The sequence below is a fragment of the Equus caballus genome, chromosome 8, assembly GCF_041296265.1.
Source record: "Equus caballus isolate H_3958 breed thoroughbred chromosome 8, TB-T2T, whole genome shotgun sequence".
NCBI classification, from domain to species: Eukaryota; Metazoa; Chordata; class Mammalia; order Perissodactyla; family Equidae; genus Equus; species Equus caballus.
In genome coordinates this window covers 60,423,537-60,438,530 of record NC_091691.1, presented here as the reverse complement: position 1 = coordinate 60,438,530, position 14,994 = coordinate 60,423,537, and the positions used below count along the sequence as shown (strand labels likewise).

General features: G+C 36.6%; 1 protein-coding gene across 4 annotated transcripts in view; it reads left to right on the top strand.

Moving 5' to 3' along the window:
* Positions 1-14,771, top strand: part of DSC2 (desmocollin 2) — a 34,118-nt gene extending 19,347 nt beyond the window's left edge. For 2 of the 4 annotated variants that reach the window (XM_001496306.7, XM_005612817.4), the window contains exons 10-17: positions 819-1,075; positions 1,204-1,346; positions 5,807-6,034; positions 9,554-9,790; positions 10,165-10,289; positions 11,558-11,809; positions 12,359-12,404; positions 12,492-14,771. In XM_001496306.7, coding sequence (XP_001496356.3) covers positions 819-1,075; positions 1,204-1,346; positions 5,807-6,034; positions 9,554-9,790; positions 10,165-10,289; positions 11,558-11,809; positions 12,359-12,394 — 1,278 coding nt within the window. In that variant the 3' untranslated portion in view covers positions 12,395-12,404; positions 12,492-14,771. The remainder of the gene's footprint in view (positions 1-818; positions 1,076-1,203; positions 1,347-5,806; positions 6,035-9,553; positions 9,791-10,164; positions 10,290-11,557; positions 11,810-12,358; positions 12,405-12,491) is intronic. The other 2 variants (XM_005612816.4, XM_005612815.4) reach the window with 1 other exon arrangement.
* Positions 14,772-14,994: the final 223 nt, after the last annotated feature.

Here is a 14,994-nt window from a genome sequence, read left to right as displayed (position 1 = left end):
TCCCTCTTGTACATACTCACAAGGAGCATGGATCCAAAATGATGAATCTTTTTTGCTTACAACGATGAAAATTAGCTGCAGTTTGTGGGTTAATTTCTCTGTTTCAAAACAACAAAGAAATGTCCTTTAAATCTTGTCTGTGTCATCAGTCAGCCCCTGCCCTAATCCTTGGTATTCTAAGAAAGAAATTTATCTCTGTGAAATCCAAGACCTAACAAAATTTCTGTCTTCTAGAAAATAGCTTCACCCGTTCTCATCACAACTACATATCAAGCAAAATGAAGTAACAACTTTCCATTAAACTTGATACTGCCAGTTCTTTAGAAAGTAACTGAGATAGAAGAGATAAAAAAGGAGAGTATAATGTCCATAAGCCTTCTATTTTCTTGTTGCTCCCCTCTTAAAAATATATTATAAAATTTGACCCATGTTTTCTACCCCAAACCAGGTATAAATAATTTTCTTCATCTCAGGAGAGTAGAATAAGCTGTCCCCAAATTAATGGAGTAACAAAATAACAGTTGGTTAGGGTATGGAGTCCCCAAAATAATATCTCAAGTGTTAACCTTGAAGCACCTTCATTAAATACTTTCTGAAGTTGTTATTAAGAGCTATGATATTACGTTTGCTAAATTTATCGTTGAGGAACAGGTTTTCTTGCTGGCTCCATGCAAATACTGAATCAGTTGAAGGATTTGCCTCCTTTCTATGTTTAACATTCTCATGACTATTCCAAACACGGCACTTACGTATTTCCAAGTTAGCATTGCCAAATATTAAATGTCTTGATCTGATTTTCAACACGCTTGCTTTTGTAGCCTCTGAATTATGAAGAAAGACAACAGGTGAACCTGCAAATTGGTGTCGTTAATGAAGCTCCGTATTCGAATGAGGCTAGCTCAAGATCAGCTATGAGCACGGCGACCATTACTGTTAATGTGCAAAATCAGGATGAGGGCCCCGAGTGTAGCCCTGTACTGCAGACTGTTCGAATTAAAGAAAATACACAGCTGAGAACACCGAGCAATGGATATAAAGCATATGACCCAGAAGCAAGAAGCAGCAGAGGCATAAAGTATTTCTAATTCTGTTTCAGTTAACTCCAAATTTGCTATGTTTTTAAAATTTATAACTTATTTTGACACTGGTCTTATAATTTGGCTTATGATACATTTTGTTATTTTAATTCATCGTTATCAACAGGTATAGGAAATTAAATGATCCAAAACAGTGGGTCACTGTTGATGAAAACTCAGGATCAATCACAGTTATCAAGAGCCTGGACAGAGAGGCAGAGAACATCAGAAATGGCATATATAATATTACAGTGGTTGCATCAGACGAAGGTAAGAACTTTGTTTTTAAGATAGCTCCATACATCTTCAACTACATACATTTTCAGTTTTTAAACCAATAACACACATTTTTAGGTCTGCTGTATACATTCTCAAAATTTGTTTCTTGGAGATGACATATAGAGTAATTGAGAGGTTTGCTATAATTTATTAACTCAGGTCTACTTTCTAATAGCACCCTCGGTTTTAGATGTAATTATACAATAGTTTAGTCATAGAAATACTTAAAACTGTAGCTCATTAAAATTAATCATTAAAAATTGTGAAGATTACTTTAGAAGAAATTAGCTTCGTTTTATCTAGTCGTATCTTTTAAAATATTCACTTTGGCAAGAAAATTCATTACAGAGAGAACATACTTATTACCCATAGTGCATGCCGAGAAAACAGTTCTATCTTTTTACAGGAAACTGGCAATATATTGGGGGGTTAGAATTCTGATTAAGGACATTATAAAAAATGAATCATAGTCATGATTAATAGCATGTTATAAAATTAGGAAGACAAGCACTATGAATCCATATAATCATATAAAATGTAAAATCATGTTCTGTGAGTCCTACAAAATTGAGAGAAATATGAGCACAATGATTATGTATGAGATCCACTTAGCGCATAAAATATAATTTTACTGTAACAAACATTTAAACTTTGTACTTCTGTAAAATAAACATGCTAACTACAATAATCATTATTACTTTATAATTTGAAAAATTAAAATTTAGAAGTGATTTTGGAAGGTGTTTTGTATTTCAAGTCTCTAAATTAATGAGGAATGGCTCGTATCCATTGGTTGAATTGGTAAAGTTGTAATCATTATTAATTTAACTTCAGCCAATTAAAGACTGTCCTTTAAGTCCTCAGCTTCCTTTGTCCCTTTATCAAGACATGCTTTTTGGTCAACGACAAATGAAAAGAAGAAAATATGAAAATTAAATCCATTATTTTTATATTTTTAACAGCACTTGGCAAATTGTTTCTTGATAGATGAGATAAAAATTACTCTCTGGAATTAGAGATTTTTGTGTATAATATTATTCTACATCCTCCTCTGTTGAAGAGGAGATAAAATAATTGAGACATCAAATAGTTTTATGGAGTTTAGTTGAGGGGCACTTTTAATCATCATTGTGGTTTAGAATAAATATGTAATGGGGCCTTTCTCATTAATTTCTTTTGAAGAAAGTAGGGGATAAATAATTCCACATCATTTTATTTTATGAACTAAGATTATACAAAAGTATGTTTTTGTTTGTTTTTGTTTTTACCTTTTTCTAAAACCTATACTGGCTAATTTCATTGGGGCCCTCCCTGCTGCTTCCTAATGAAAAATGCTTTCTCCTTGTGAGCTCTGACTTCAAGGCCCATGCTCACGTCCCACCCTCCTACTTCTCTACTTATTTCCTCTTTTTAAGACTCTCTCCTAAAGCTTCTGTGTGTAAACTTTTCCACATGTTCCTTTCTTCTGTATATGCTTTCTGTTTTCCAACTTCCTCTCTGCTAAACATAGCTATTTCTTAAACTTTGAGTTCTGTTTCTCTTCTCAATCTCTTCTCAATCTCAACTCTGTTGACTGTTTCACCCAGGTAGCTCCTCTCTATAGCTGAGTTTTAGGGGTTTATTTTTGTTGTATTATTCCATCTTTTAGGAGGAGTGTGATTTCAAATTTTTAAAAGGTTTGAGGGGCTGGCCCAGTAGCTTAGTGGTTGGGTTCGTGCCCTCAATTTCAGCAGCCTGGGGTTCACGGATTCAGACCCTGGGTGTGGACCTGCACACCGCTCATCAAGCCATGCTGTGGCGGCATCCTACATACAAAACAGAGGAAGATTGGCACAGATGGTAGCTCAGAGACAATCTTCCTCAAGCAAAAAGAGGAAGATTGGCACAGATGTTAGCTCAGGGCCAATCTTCCTCACCAAAAAACCCAAAAAACATTTGATAGGAGTGAGCCATGCACATAAATCATGGAACCACGGGGAGTCCCCCTTCGTGACTGCATATTTAAAATTAGCACTTACCCATATAGCATTATATCAATATTAGAAGGTGAGATTTGCATGCATAAACTCCAATGAATCAGAGTTTTATTTGTGTAATCAAAAGATGAAAAACAGAACTGTGAAACACTGTGAATTAGATGTCTGAGATCTTTAGTTTACATGTCCTATACCAATACTAATCAGAATATGCAAAAAAAATAGAGTTTATTGAACAACTCGAAAAGTTTAATGGAAGGGAAATTCAGGCACTTAGCACAGCAGTAGAACAGCACTGTAGAGGCCAATTCAAAGACAATACAGGTAACCAGGTTCAATCAGTCAGACATGTGCTTTCAACTCTGTGTATGGACCCAAATGCGAAGAAATGTTCAAGACATCCGGGAGTCCCAATTTTCAGAAAGAGCAAGAAAACACCACATAGCATGGGAACAAGAGAGTTTGAGAGGTGAGGTTATTCTGCCCTAATAGAAAAGTATGCCAGGTAGATAACATACATATCTTCCTGCTTGCTTTCTTTTTTGTTTTTTTAAGTTGTCCGAAGTGAGAGAGATTTGCATTGTTTCTTGCATCTCATTTCTTCTCTCCTTGTTCCCTTTTGTTCTTGCTGAAGTACATCCTTTATTAGTTTTTTCCGTGGTGGGAGGTGGCTGATTGATAACCCCTCTCAGTTTTATTGTTCTGAAAAATATTTTAATATCGTTCTCATGCTTGATTTGACAATTTGACTTGGCTTAAAATTTTGAGTTAACTCCTTCTTTCCCTCAGCACTGTGCAAGTAGTACTCCATTATCTTCTGGCATCTGTTGTTGCTGATGCTTATTATTCTGCTGTCAACCTAGTTATTGTCTCTTTGTAGGTAATATGTCCAAGCAACTTTTCTGGTTCCCTAGGTTGCATTCTACAGTTTTAATACAATGTTTATGCCGTGAATTTGTTTTTATTTACCTAGCACTGCAGTCAAAGTATGTTTTAAAATAGAACATCAATATTTTTCTTTAATTCTGGGATATTCTCAGCAATTATCTCTTTAAATATTGCTTCCCTGCCATTCTATTTATTCTCTTCTTTGGAGTCCTTATTAGATGAAACTTGCTGTTTTAGTCCTAGGGGAGTTTAAGCTATAATTTCATTCTTATTTAAACAGTTACACTTTATGTCTTTAGAGATGCTAAATATACATGTTTCAGAGATGTCTCATGCAGAGTGAATTAATCTTCTGGTTGGTGATTTTGTTGACTTTCCTTTTCACATTAATCTTGCTCCATCTGGAATTTTAATTTGCAAGCTTATATTAAATGGGAGGTGTTTGATCTGCTTTGGCTTTTTCCTCTCTCCTGCCTTACCGCCTAGCAGTCTTGTGCCACCAACTTGTCCTTTTCTGTGGCCCACGTTTCAGATCTGGTTCTTAACTTGGTGGGCTGTGGCTCCTGACCCACAATGGCACTGGAAATATCACAGGTCCTGTTGCCTTGGTCGAGGTTGTGACTGTGGCTGTGCCTGGTCTTCCAGCTTTCTTAGGATGGCAGTTTCATATAAGACATAGCGCTAGGCAGTGGGTGGCACAGATTTTTTTCACCCTTTTTTCCATCACTGATGTCCAAGTCCTCTTTATTAAGCAGAAAGTTTAATGATTTAGAGATAGAAGTCCTGAATTTGCATTCAGCTTCAGACTTCACAACTGTATCACTAATTTGTGACCTGAACCCATGACCACCTCATCTTTGAATCCCCCAGATTTTCCAGTAGAGTGTCCTGTACAAACTAGTTCTTCAGTAAGTTAGTATTCAATATATAGATAGATGAGTTCAATAGGCTACACCCAGAGTGATTATTTTGGTTTGCAAGTGATTTTCCACTTCTGGAGTCTTTCACCTTTCAAACATTTCCACGTACTATTTTTGTTCTAACCTTCCAAATGCATATCTTCTACCTTTCAATTTCTCTGCCCTCAAACCTTAAGTACTTTCTATAAGTATATTCAACTCCAACCTCCCGAGGTTGACTTTCAAGAACCTTTGGCTCTTCTCTCCGGTGTCAGTTCCCACCAAGCTGCCTTCCCCTTCATTATTGCCAGAACACGGGCATGCATACTCTGCTTCCCACCTCCTTGAGTTTCCTCCTACTTTTAAATATACCAAAAATGCCCTTGTTTGTACTGTCTTCCTTTCTCCTTTTAAAAATCAGTCAAAACTCCTCCCCATAAAAATTTCCATGTCATTGCACCTAGTGATTGAATGACAAATTTAAATAACGGTTATTGTCTGTACAACCCATTTGACAGTGATAATCTTTTTCTTTTAACATTCTCTAAGAACATAGCCTGTGACCGTGCTTCTCACTGTCATTTATATCTTTCAAGTGCCTAATAAATTATTAAGTTTTTTTAATCTATAATTTCCTATTGACAACTCAAAACATTAAAAAATTGTATTTTTATATCCAATTTTCTAGATGGGAGATCATGTACTGGGACACTGGGGATTATACTAGAAGATGTGAACGACAATGGTCCCTCCATACCTAAACAGCAAGTGATAATCTGCAAACCTGTCACGTCGTCTGCGGAGATTGTTGCCGTTGATCCTGATGAACCAATAAACGGCCCACCCTTTCACTTCACTTTGGAGAGTACTTCTGATTCAGACGTACAGAGAAGGTGGATACTGACAGGAATTAATGGTATGTATTTCTAAACATTGTTATGTCCTTTTCAGCATCAGTGTATCTAAAATATTTTTTCTTGATGAAATAGAAGAATAATTCACTTTGGGAATGAGCAATGAAAGAAGGAAAGTGTCTCATTTTTGCTGTGGTGGGAAATGAGCCTTTCTAGGGCTTATCTCTGATCAGTCCTGTGTCAGGATTCCCTTAGGTGTTGTGTGAATTCTCATTCCCACTCCAAACACACACACACATCCTTAGACTAGGTCTAATATAATCACTTCCTGACTTGAGTACCTCCCACCTACATAGATTCTTTACATGCTAATGGTTTCCTAGTTCATAAGGGAATCTCCATCTTTTGCTGGTCTGTTCCCCAGGAAGCAGACTCTTGAGACAGTTTCTCAGGTGGAATGTTGATTAAGGGGTTTGCTTGACTTCAGTAGCTGTGAAAGGAAGGGAAGGGGGACTGGGCAAAAAGAGAAGCCAAGTGGCAGCTCAGGCCAAGAACAGCCTTGGCTAAGCCCATGGGGAGTCTGAGCTGAGTGGCCCTTCAGAGTGGCCCCAAGTTGAGTCTCTCTCCTCACTCATTGCTCAATCAGTGGGTTGGACTACCCCGAGGGGCACTTTGGCAGGAAGGCACAATCACTGAAGATACTGACAGACCCCAAGCAGCTGGGACAGTAAGTCCTCAATTGTAGGGGATCTGTGTGTACATCACAGTGTCTGCTGTGCTCTCCCTCCTCTCTGCGCTGCATTGATCTCTGACCTTTTCTTGTCTATTGTTTTCTACTCAGGATTCTCCCCCAATTTGGTTCCTAGTCCGTACTTCTGACTTAACTATGACAGGATCTATGGTGACAAGAATAGCAAAAGTGAAGGGGACCTCTCTTCATATCCCCATTGCATCCCTCCTACATCAGCTCCTAACTCCTCAGCACATTCTTTGTCTCCTGACTACACTACCTGTGGGCATGATGTCATGTCACTCCAGGTTTTGTGCCTCAAGAGCCACTGTAAACTGATGGGGCTTGCCTTTAAAATGTCCTTGAAGGGTTTTCATCCTCATGCTTCCAATGAATATTCCTCAATTTAAAAAGAAAGGTTGTGAGAGAAGGGAAAGGGAGAACAGAATGGGGGAAGAAAAGACCATATGGAAGCTATGATGGATTTTAAGGCACTATGTCCTGAATGCTGCTTTGTGAACTGACAAAATTTTCAATTTTTTTAACGACAATATTCCAGGGGGTGTGTGTGTGTGTGTGTGTGAGGTTATCAACTGTCCTTTCTTGGGAAGAATTAACTTTATATTTAGATTTTGTACTTTCTACTTATTTAGTGTTATATTTTTGAAAATAGTGTTGAAGGAGGTGCTAATTTTTAAAAATATAATAAATAATATTAATATTTAATAATTTAAAAAATTTTTAATATTTAGCAAAATGAAATGTTGGCAGGGTTATGTGGGTTAAAACTTTGTTATTTTAAGGATTTACTGGTATGAAATAACTCAAAAGCCTGGGAAACATGAAGTTAGGCCTTGAAATCAGATAGGCTTGATGATAAGTGCCAGCTCCGCTGTTTATTAGTTATGTAAATCTGACTGTGCTATTTATTCTCTTTGAGCATCAGTTTACTGGTGTAAAATGGGATGATTTGAGGGAGTAAATGAGATAGTGAATAAAATAGACCATGGCACATTATGAATCACAAATTTTGGTTTTATTAGTCATATTGTTCTTTCTTTCTTTCTTTTTTTTTTGGTGAGGAAGAATGGCCCTGAGCTAACATCTGTTGCCATTCTTCCTCATTTTGCTTGAGCAAGATTGTCGCTGAGCTAACATCTGTGCCAGTATGTCTCTATTTTATGTGGGATGCTGCCACAGCGTGGCTAGATGAGCCGTGCTAGGTCTGCGCCTGGGATCAGAACCTGCGAACCTCAGGCCACCAAAGCAGAGTGTGCAAACTTAACCACTACACCACTGGGCCAGCCCCTTGTTGTTATTTTTTATACATAGACTTACGAGGTTAACAATGCTTTCTTTTAAAATTGACTTAATTCAATGATTTCTTTTTTTCTTTTTAAGATTTTATTTTTTTCCCTTTTCTCTCAAAGTCCCCCGGTACATAGTTGTGTATTTTTTGGTTTTTTTCAGTTGTGGGTCCTTCTAGTTGTGGCACGTGGGATGCCGCCTCAGCATGGCTTCATGAGCGGTGCTGTGTCCGTATCCGGGAGTCGAACTGGCAAAACTCTGGGCTGCCAAAGCAGAGTGCGCCACGAACTTAACCACTGGGCCACAGGGCCTGCCCCTCAATGATTTCTTTACTCAAACATTCAGATTTATATTTAGAACTGCAAACAGCATAAAAATAAATGAAAACATCACACTGGGCCAGTTAGGTGGAGAAGGATTATCCCTGGGCATGGGCGTGTGAGATCTGCATTCGAAGTAGTGCCTATCTTTGGCTCTGTACCCAAGACTTTGTTGGATTTGGGCCTGGATATTTTCTACCCTTGACCTAAAAAAAATCCATAAAAATGAAAAAATACACAAGTGGTCCCAGTGTCCTGGGGGACCATGGGATGAAGTTCCAGCAGCTTGATTCCTGCCTACTAACACATTCAAGGTTAGCGATGTTCTAAGTTGTCAGAAATCAGTCTCTGACAATAAGTCAGAACTATTTATGCTTGTTTGGCACAATATATGAAACCAAAGTAAGGAGAAACATCCAGAACTTCAGACTGTTACTCTCTGATGAATCATGTATAAAAGAAAATATGTATTGACTAGTTATATGAAAAATTTTAAAGATGTGATAAAAACCAATCTCTTAACCAGTTTATTACTTTTGATTGGAAGGATTCATTTATGGACAGATAAAATATATTATTACAAAAGCCAAAAGACCTTTCTATAAGAGGCAGCATAGACAAACTTTTATATGCAGTATATTTGCAGTGACTGTCAATTAGAACTACTCAGTGCATTCACATTTACAACCTCGTGGCAGTGTGCCACCCCATGAGGGATATCCATTTGTAGAGAGATATAATGAATATCCTATCACTGCAGCCAGCCCTGGTGGTCCAATGGTTAAGATTCAGCCGAGGGCTGGGTTCATTTCCAGCTCGGGGAATCACACCACCCGTCTGTCATATTGTGGCCACTGTGTGTTGCTGTGATGCTGAAAGCTATGCCACCGGTATTTCAAATACCAGCAGGGTCACCCGTGGGGGACAGGTTTCAAGGGAGCTTCCAGACTAAGACAAACTAGGAAGAAGGTAGAAGGACCTGATCACCCACTTCTGAAAAAATTTGCCATGAAAACCCTATGCATAGCAGTGGAGCATTGTCTGAAATGGCACCAGAAGATGAGAGGATGGCTCAGAAAGACCCAGCGGGGTTCGGCTCTGCTGTACACAGAGTTGCTAGGAGTCGGAATCTATTGGAAGACACTAACACATCCTATCACTAGTTATTTATGCTCAGGAGAAATCAATGACATTCTATAACGTTTGGTTTTATTTTCTTTCAGATACAGCAACACGCCTTTCCTATCAGAATGACCTTCCATTTGGAACATACACAGTACCTATCAGAGTTGCAGATAGACTTGGCCAGTCACATATTACTCCATTAACCGTTATTTTATGTGACTGTATTATCGAAAATGACTGCACCTCTCGCGTAAGTCCAAGGACTGGCAACGGAGAAGTAAAACTTGGAACATGGGCCATTCTTGCGATATTGTTGGGCATAGCATTGCTATTTTGTAAGTCCTTTCATGAATTCAAATAATAGCCTTTAAAATAACTTTCAAGACACATTCTTAGAATCAACACTGTTTTCTATAGCTGTTCATTGGTCTATAGCTGCATTTCTATTTAACACACAAACTTAATTTCTGTATTGAAAGTGCGTTCATGTGCAGTTCTAGTGTTGTCTCAGCATAGACATAAAATTCAATTTAGAAATACAGCATATAGCATGTCTTTGTGGCCTAGCTGGAGGGCAGACTTTTGTATGCTACTTTGACACAAGCAATCATATTTATGTATTCTGGAAAGTCGTCCTGTATTTGTTAACATAAATTCATAACTTGACATTGTTTTATGATAAACTGAAGTTATTTGTCGCATCTTCCAGGTATCCTATTTACCTTAGTCTGTGGGGCTTCTAGGGCAACCAAGCAACCAAAAGTATTTCCTGATGATTTAGCCCAACAGAACCTCATTGTGTCAAACACGGAAGCTCCTGGGGACGACAAAGTGGTAAGTAGTTTCTCTTCTTAAAATAAATACAAAGGATCAATTGACCTAACCAACTAGAATTACCTTTTCTGAGCAAAGTTCTTTTGAGATCAGGTAACTTCCAATATATAAAATGTCATTGGTCCCATGGAACAGATAAAATGACATTGATTCCCACGGTGATACATAGCATTTCAGTTTGGCCATGCAGTGATAATAGTAAAAAGCCTTCAACGTGTCATTCTTATTTTCTACTTCAAATGTTTCATGGCTTTAACTTTAGGCTCAGTCTTTTTTATGTATTGAAACTGCTGTTGGTTCTGTAAAAATGTTTCATTTGATTACTTACAGATCATCAGCATAAGTGTTTTAATGTTTTTCTGGCAACAGCAATAAAATGACTACAAGCTTTGATCAGCATGGGAAGAACTTTAATGGAGTTCTTTCTGGCTCTAATAAGGATTAGAAAGAAGGCTGAGGCCAAGTACAAGAAACAGGAGTGCTAGCCAGTGACTACATTGCTCCATCTTTGATTTCTAGCTCAGTGTGTGGACAAGGAACAAGTGAATTTCCTATAAAAAGCATAATTAAAAATTAGGGAAGGAAAGATTTAGAGAACAGAAGGATGTTGGCATCTACGAAGGTATTGGAAAAAATAAAACTTAGAGTTTCCTACAAAAACACAGTATAAACAATGAGTAGCCAAAGATTTGTCATTAGTATTTTCCCTGCCTGATTTATTTTTATTTTTTTAGATCACAGGGATTTGTTGTTGCAGCTAAGATTTTTGTGAGAACTTTATTTCTATTGTTTTTGTTTTAGTTGAAGGGCAACTAGATGAGACACTGACTATAAACACTGATCGTTATTTCTGTCTCTGCCCTAGTCAGGTGAAGGGAATGAATTCAAACTAAGCAGGGTAAATACACGTAAGACAATAGTTTTGTAATCCTGATTGTGAGGAGTGAGATGCTGGACGGATTTAACAAATGAAAAAAGTTGCACAGTATTCTGAGAAGGTTTTGGAGAGGAAATATCCATTTAGCTTTCTGATTTGTCTCAAGGTAGAGGCCACTTAACATCTGCAATTTGCTCCTTGTATTAGACTCTACATGTAGTACTGGGGTTACTGTAGTTAGGCACTCAGAATTGCCAAGGCAGATTTAGTTCCTGCCCTCAGAAAGCTTACTTTCTAGCACAAAAATTCACTGCCTTGCCTGCATTGTTTGTTCTTTTCTTATTTTTTGGTTGCCTTCTGTATTTCCCCAATGCAAACTGTTTCATTTCAGTATTCCACAAATGGCTTTACAACACATACCGTGGGCAGTTCGGCTCAGGGAATTTGTGGCACCATGGGATCAGGAGTGAAAACTGGAAGGCAGGAGAACATTGAACTGGTGAAAGGACACCAGACCTTGGAATTGGACCGGGGAGATGGGCAGCGCACCCTGGATTCCTGCAGGGGAGGACACGTGGAGGTGGACAACCGCCAATACGCTTACACGGAGTGGCGTAATTTCACTCAGTCCCATCTTGGTGAAGTGAGTTTCCCTAAGTGTCCTACTAATCTGTTTGGGTTTCTTTTCAACTTTCTAAATGATTACAATTTAGTGGCCTGACCTTTATTTTCAATTAATTATTAATCTACTAATTAGAAAGTTGTTTTTCCTTCATTTTAATTTAGATATGTTCAGATGTTAAGTGGATATTTACTTTTTCTCATATTTTGTTTGGTTTTTAATTCTTGCTGAAATAGTGTGTAATGATATTTAAATTATTTTTCTCATGACTTTGTGTTAATTGTTCCCATCTGACAAGTCATACCTTAGAAGCCAAAAGTGTGGTACAAGGCAATTCCAGCCTGCACAGTCACTATACCTTTCTAGAAAGATCTGAGCCCACGTCAACTTGGGTTCAGTTTAATGGATGCATTTCACGTTAGCCATAGTTTTGAAAAGCAGAGTAATGATTACTTAAAATGAACACTTGTAAACTTACTGCCACATGTGTGACTTTTAGAAACATGCTATATAGTGAATTTATAGTGTGATTTATGATAGAGACCAATCGTGTGCATTTTTTATATGTAGGAATCCATTAGAGGACAGACACTGACTAAAAATTAAACAATGAAAGGTAAATCAAAGCAATTATTTTTATGTTAGTAAGTTTTGGTGTTTAAAATAATAATAATAAAATGTGTTGTGTTTTTCTCTTTGGCAGAAGGTGCAGCTGTGTAACCAGGACGACAATCATAACCATGCTCAAGACTACGTCCTTACGTATAACTACGAAGGAAAAGGATCGATGGCCGGTTCCGTAGGTTGTTGCAGTGAACAACAAGATGAAGACGGGCTTGAATTTTTGGATCATTTGGAACCCAAATTTAGGACACTAGCAGCAGCATGCACAACAAGATGATTGTTTTCTTTTAAGTCTATAAAAGCCAGTGGCTTTTTCATCTCTTTTTTTTTTAGTTCTCAGTTTTTAAAAATAGAAGATGCTTTGTTTGGGACTTTTCCCCCATTATTTTGATGGGATCTCCTTAGCCAAATGCACATTTACAGAGAGATACTGTAAATAAGTACACAAATTTCACAATTTTTCCATAGTTTTTAATTACTTGCCTTCCACCCAAGAGGACCTACAGAAAGAAAAATTAAGGAAGTCTGCATTATTGTTTACATTTGGGTATAATGACAACAGCCAATTTACAGTGCAATAAAGTGTAATTAATTCAAGTCTATATCATAGATTACTTGAAGTATAACCTGATAGCAAATTGTAGAGACATTGTTTTAACATTATCTTCAGTTAGCTAATTAATTAATTGTTTGTATGGTGCTTGAAAACTATTGTTCCCCTAAACATTATAAAGTGTGTATATTGCATTGTTATTGTTTTATTCTTATAACATGACCTTTCTTCATAACACAAAGAGAGAGTCCAACCAGGCACTGACTGTTATTACAATTCCATTTTGGTGGACTTTAGTTTCTAGGTTTTGTTCTGTGTAAAATCCTGCGCTGAATCCACATTTCCTGTTACCTACCTTGTCAGTGAACTTTAAGTTTAAAAAATGCTTTCAGAATGTATTTTTACACCTTCAAGGTTTTGGTCTTTCATCTCTCTCTTTCTCTTCTCTCTATTTTTAAAACTCCTATTTGGGTTGGAGAATCTAAATATTTTAAAAAGCTGTCTCTCCTCTCTTATAAAGTGAGTTATTCTGTTTCCATTTTATGTTTGTTTTTCTTAAAATCAATGTAATGTTAACGTTATTGTTTCAAATATCTTGGTTATTGCCTTGTTATCTCCTCAACAAAGAACCTTTAATTTTGCCATTGAAACTGTAAAAATATGTCATTCTTTTATTAGAGGCAACAGTCTATGTTAACAAAAGCAATAGTGTAATTAAAAGTGGGATATGGGATTTAGTATATAATAGCATATTTACAGTTCATATCTGGATATGATATATGCAAAGATATGATGCAAGGATATGGTTTATAAGTACAAAATAGTGATGGTTTTTGAAATACAGATCATGAAAGCTCTCTAGGAATAACTGTTTTATAAATTTTTAGATGAAATGGCTAGTCATATCTACGTGTTTGTAAAGTTTTTTTAATATTTTAAAATTACAGTTTTTAACAAATGTAGAAATGGGCCAAACTATTTAAATTTTGAAATAATGAGACAAAATGAAACTTAATAGCCAACCAAATTCCAGGCTAGGTTTCACAGCTGATTTCAGTCAATGAATTTTCTGTGTATATTAACCATATGGACATTTCAAATGTATTTCTAATATTTATGATTGTTAATAATGTGCCTATCTTGAATTCACAAGGTTGACTTATAACAATTATTCTTAAGGATTAACATTGGGTAATTATTCAATAATCTATTTTTTCAGTTGTTTCATTAATGTTCAAAGATCCTATTTCTCAGTTATTTTAATAAACTATGTACAAAATTCTTATATATTACTAGTTATGATAAAGCAAATCAAGTAGTTTTAAAAATTTAGTGTGAGTTTGTTAATCATATGTCAGATATGAGCTTATGAGATTGTATTTGTCTTAGAGAAGTGAGCCTCTTTTTTAGAATCCTGTTCTACATCTTTTAGAATTTTAGAGTCTGCTTTGGAAAGATCACTGGTCCATTGTTATAACCACATTTATGTAACTTGACTATTCGAAGACTGTGATGCTATGGGATATTGGTTAAACTGCATAATTTCTCTGCTTCTGTTTTTGTTTTTCATCATAAAATGGCGGGGGGGGGGGGGATGGGTAACAATAGAACTCCTTTCCTAGGGTGGCTGTAAGACATTAGAATAAAAAATGGTTTTTAAGCATGCAAGTCATACAGAGTGGTCCACCTGAAAGGCACTCCTATTAATACTAAATGATTTAAAATAAGTCAGATGTGCAACCCATTTCATATTAATGAAAATCAATTAAGAAAATAGGATAATTAAAAGGTTTTTGCTTTTTTGTTTCTTTTTTGTTTTTTTTTACTTTAGAATGTTTGTCAATTGAGAATATGTCTCTTCATAATGATTACCTGATGACTGAGTCTTATATATCCAGTGGTTCAGAACATATATTGCTGAGATTGCTGAAGCATCTTCAAAGGATTGCCTAATTTGAAATAGTATGAAACTACTTGGTTCAAATTGGGTGGAAAGCAGAACATCCGCTTCTTAAAATGGACGCTAATT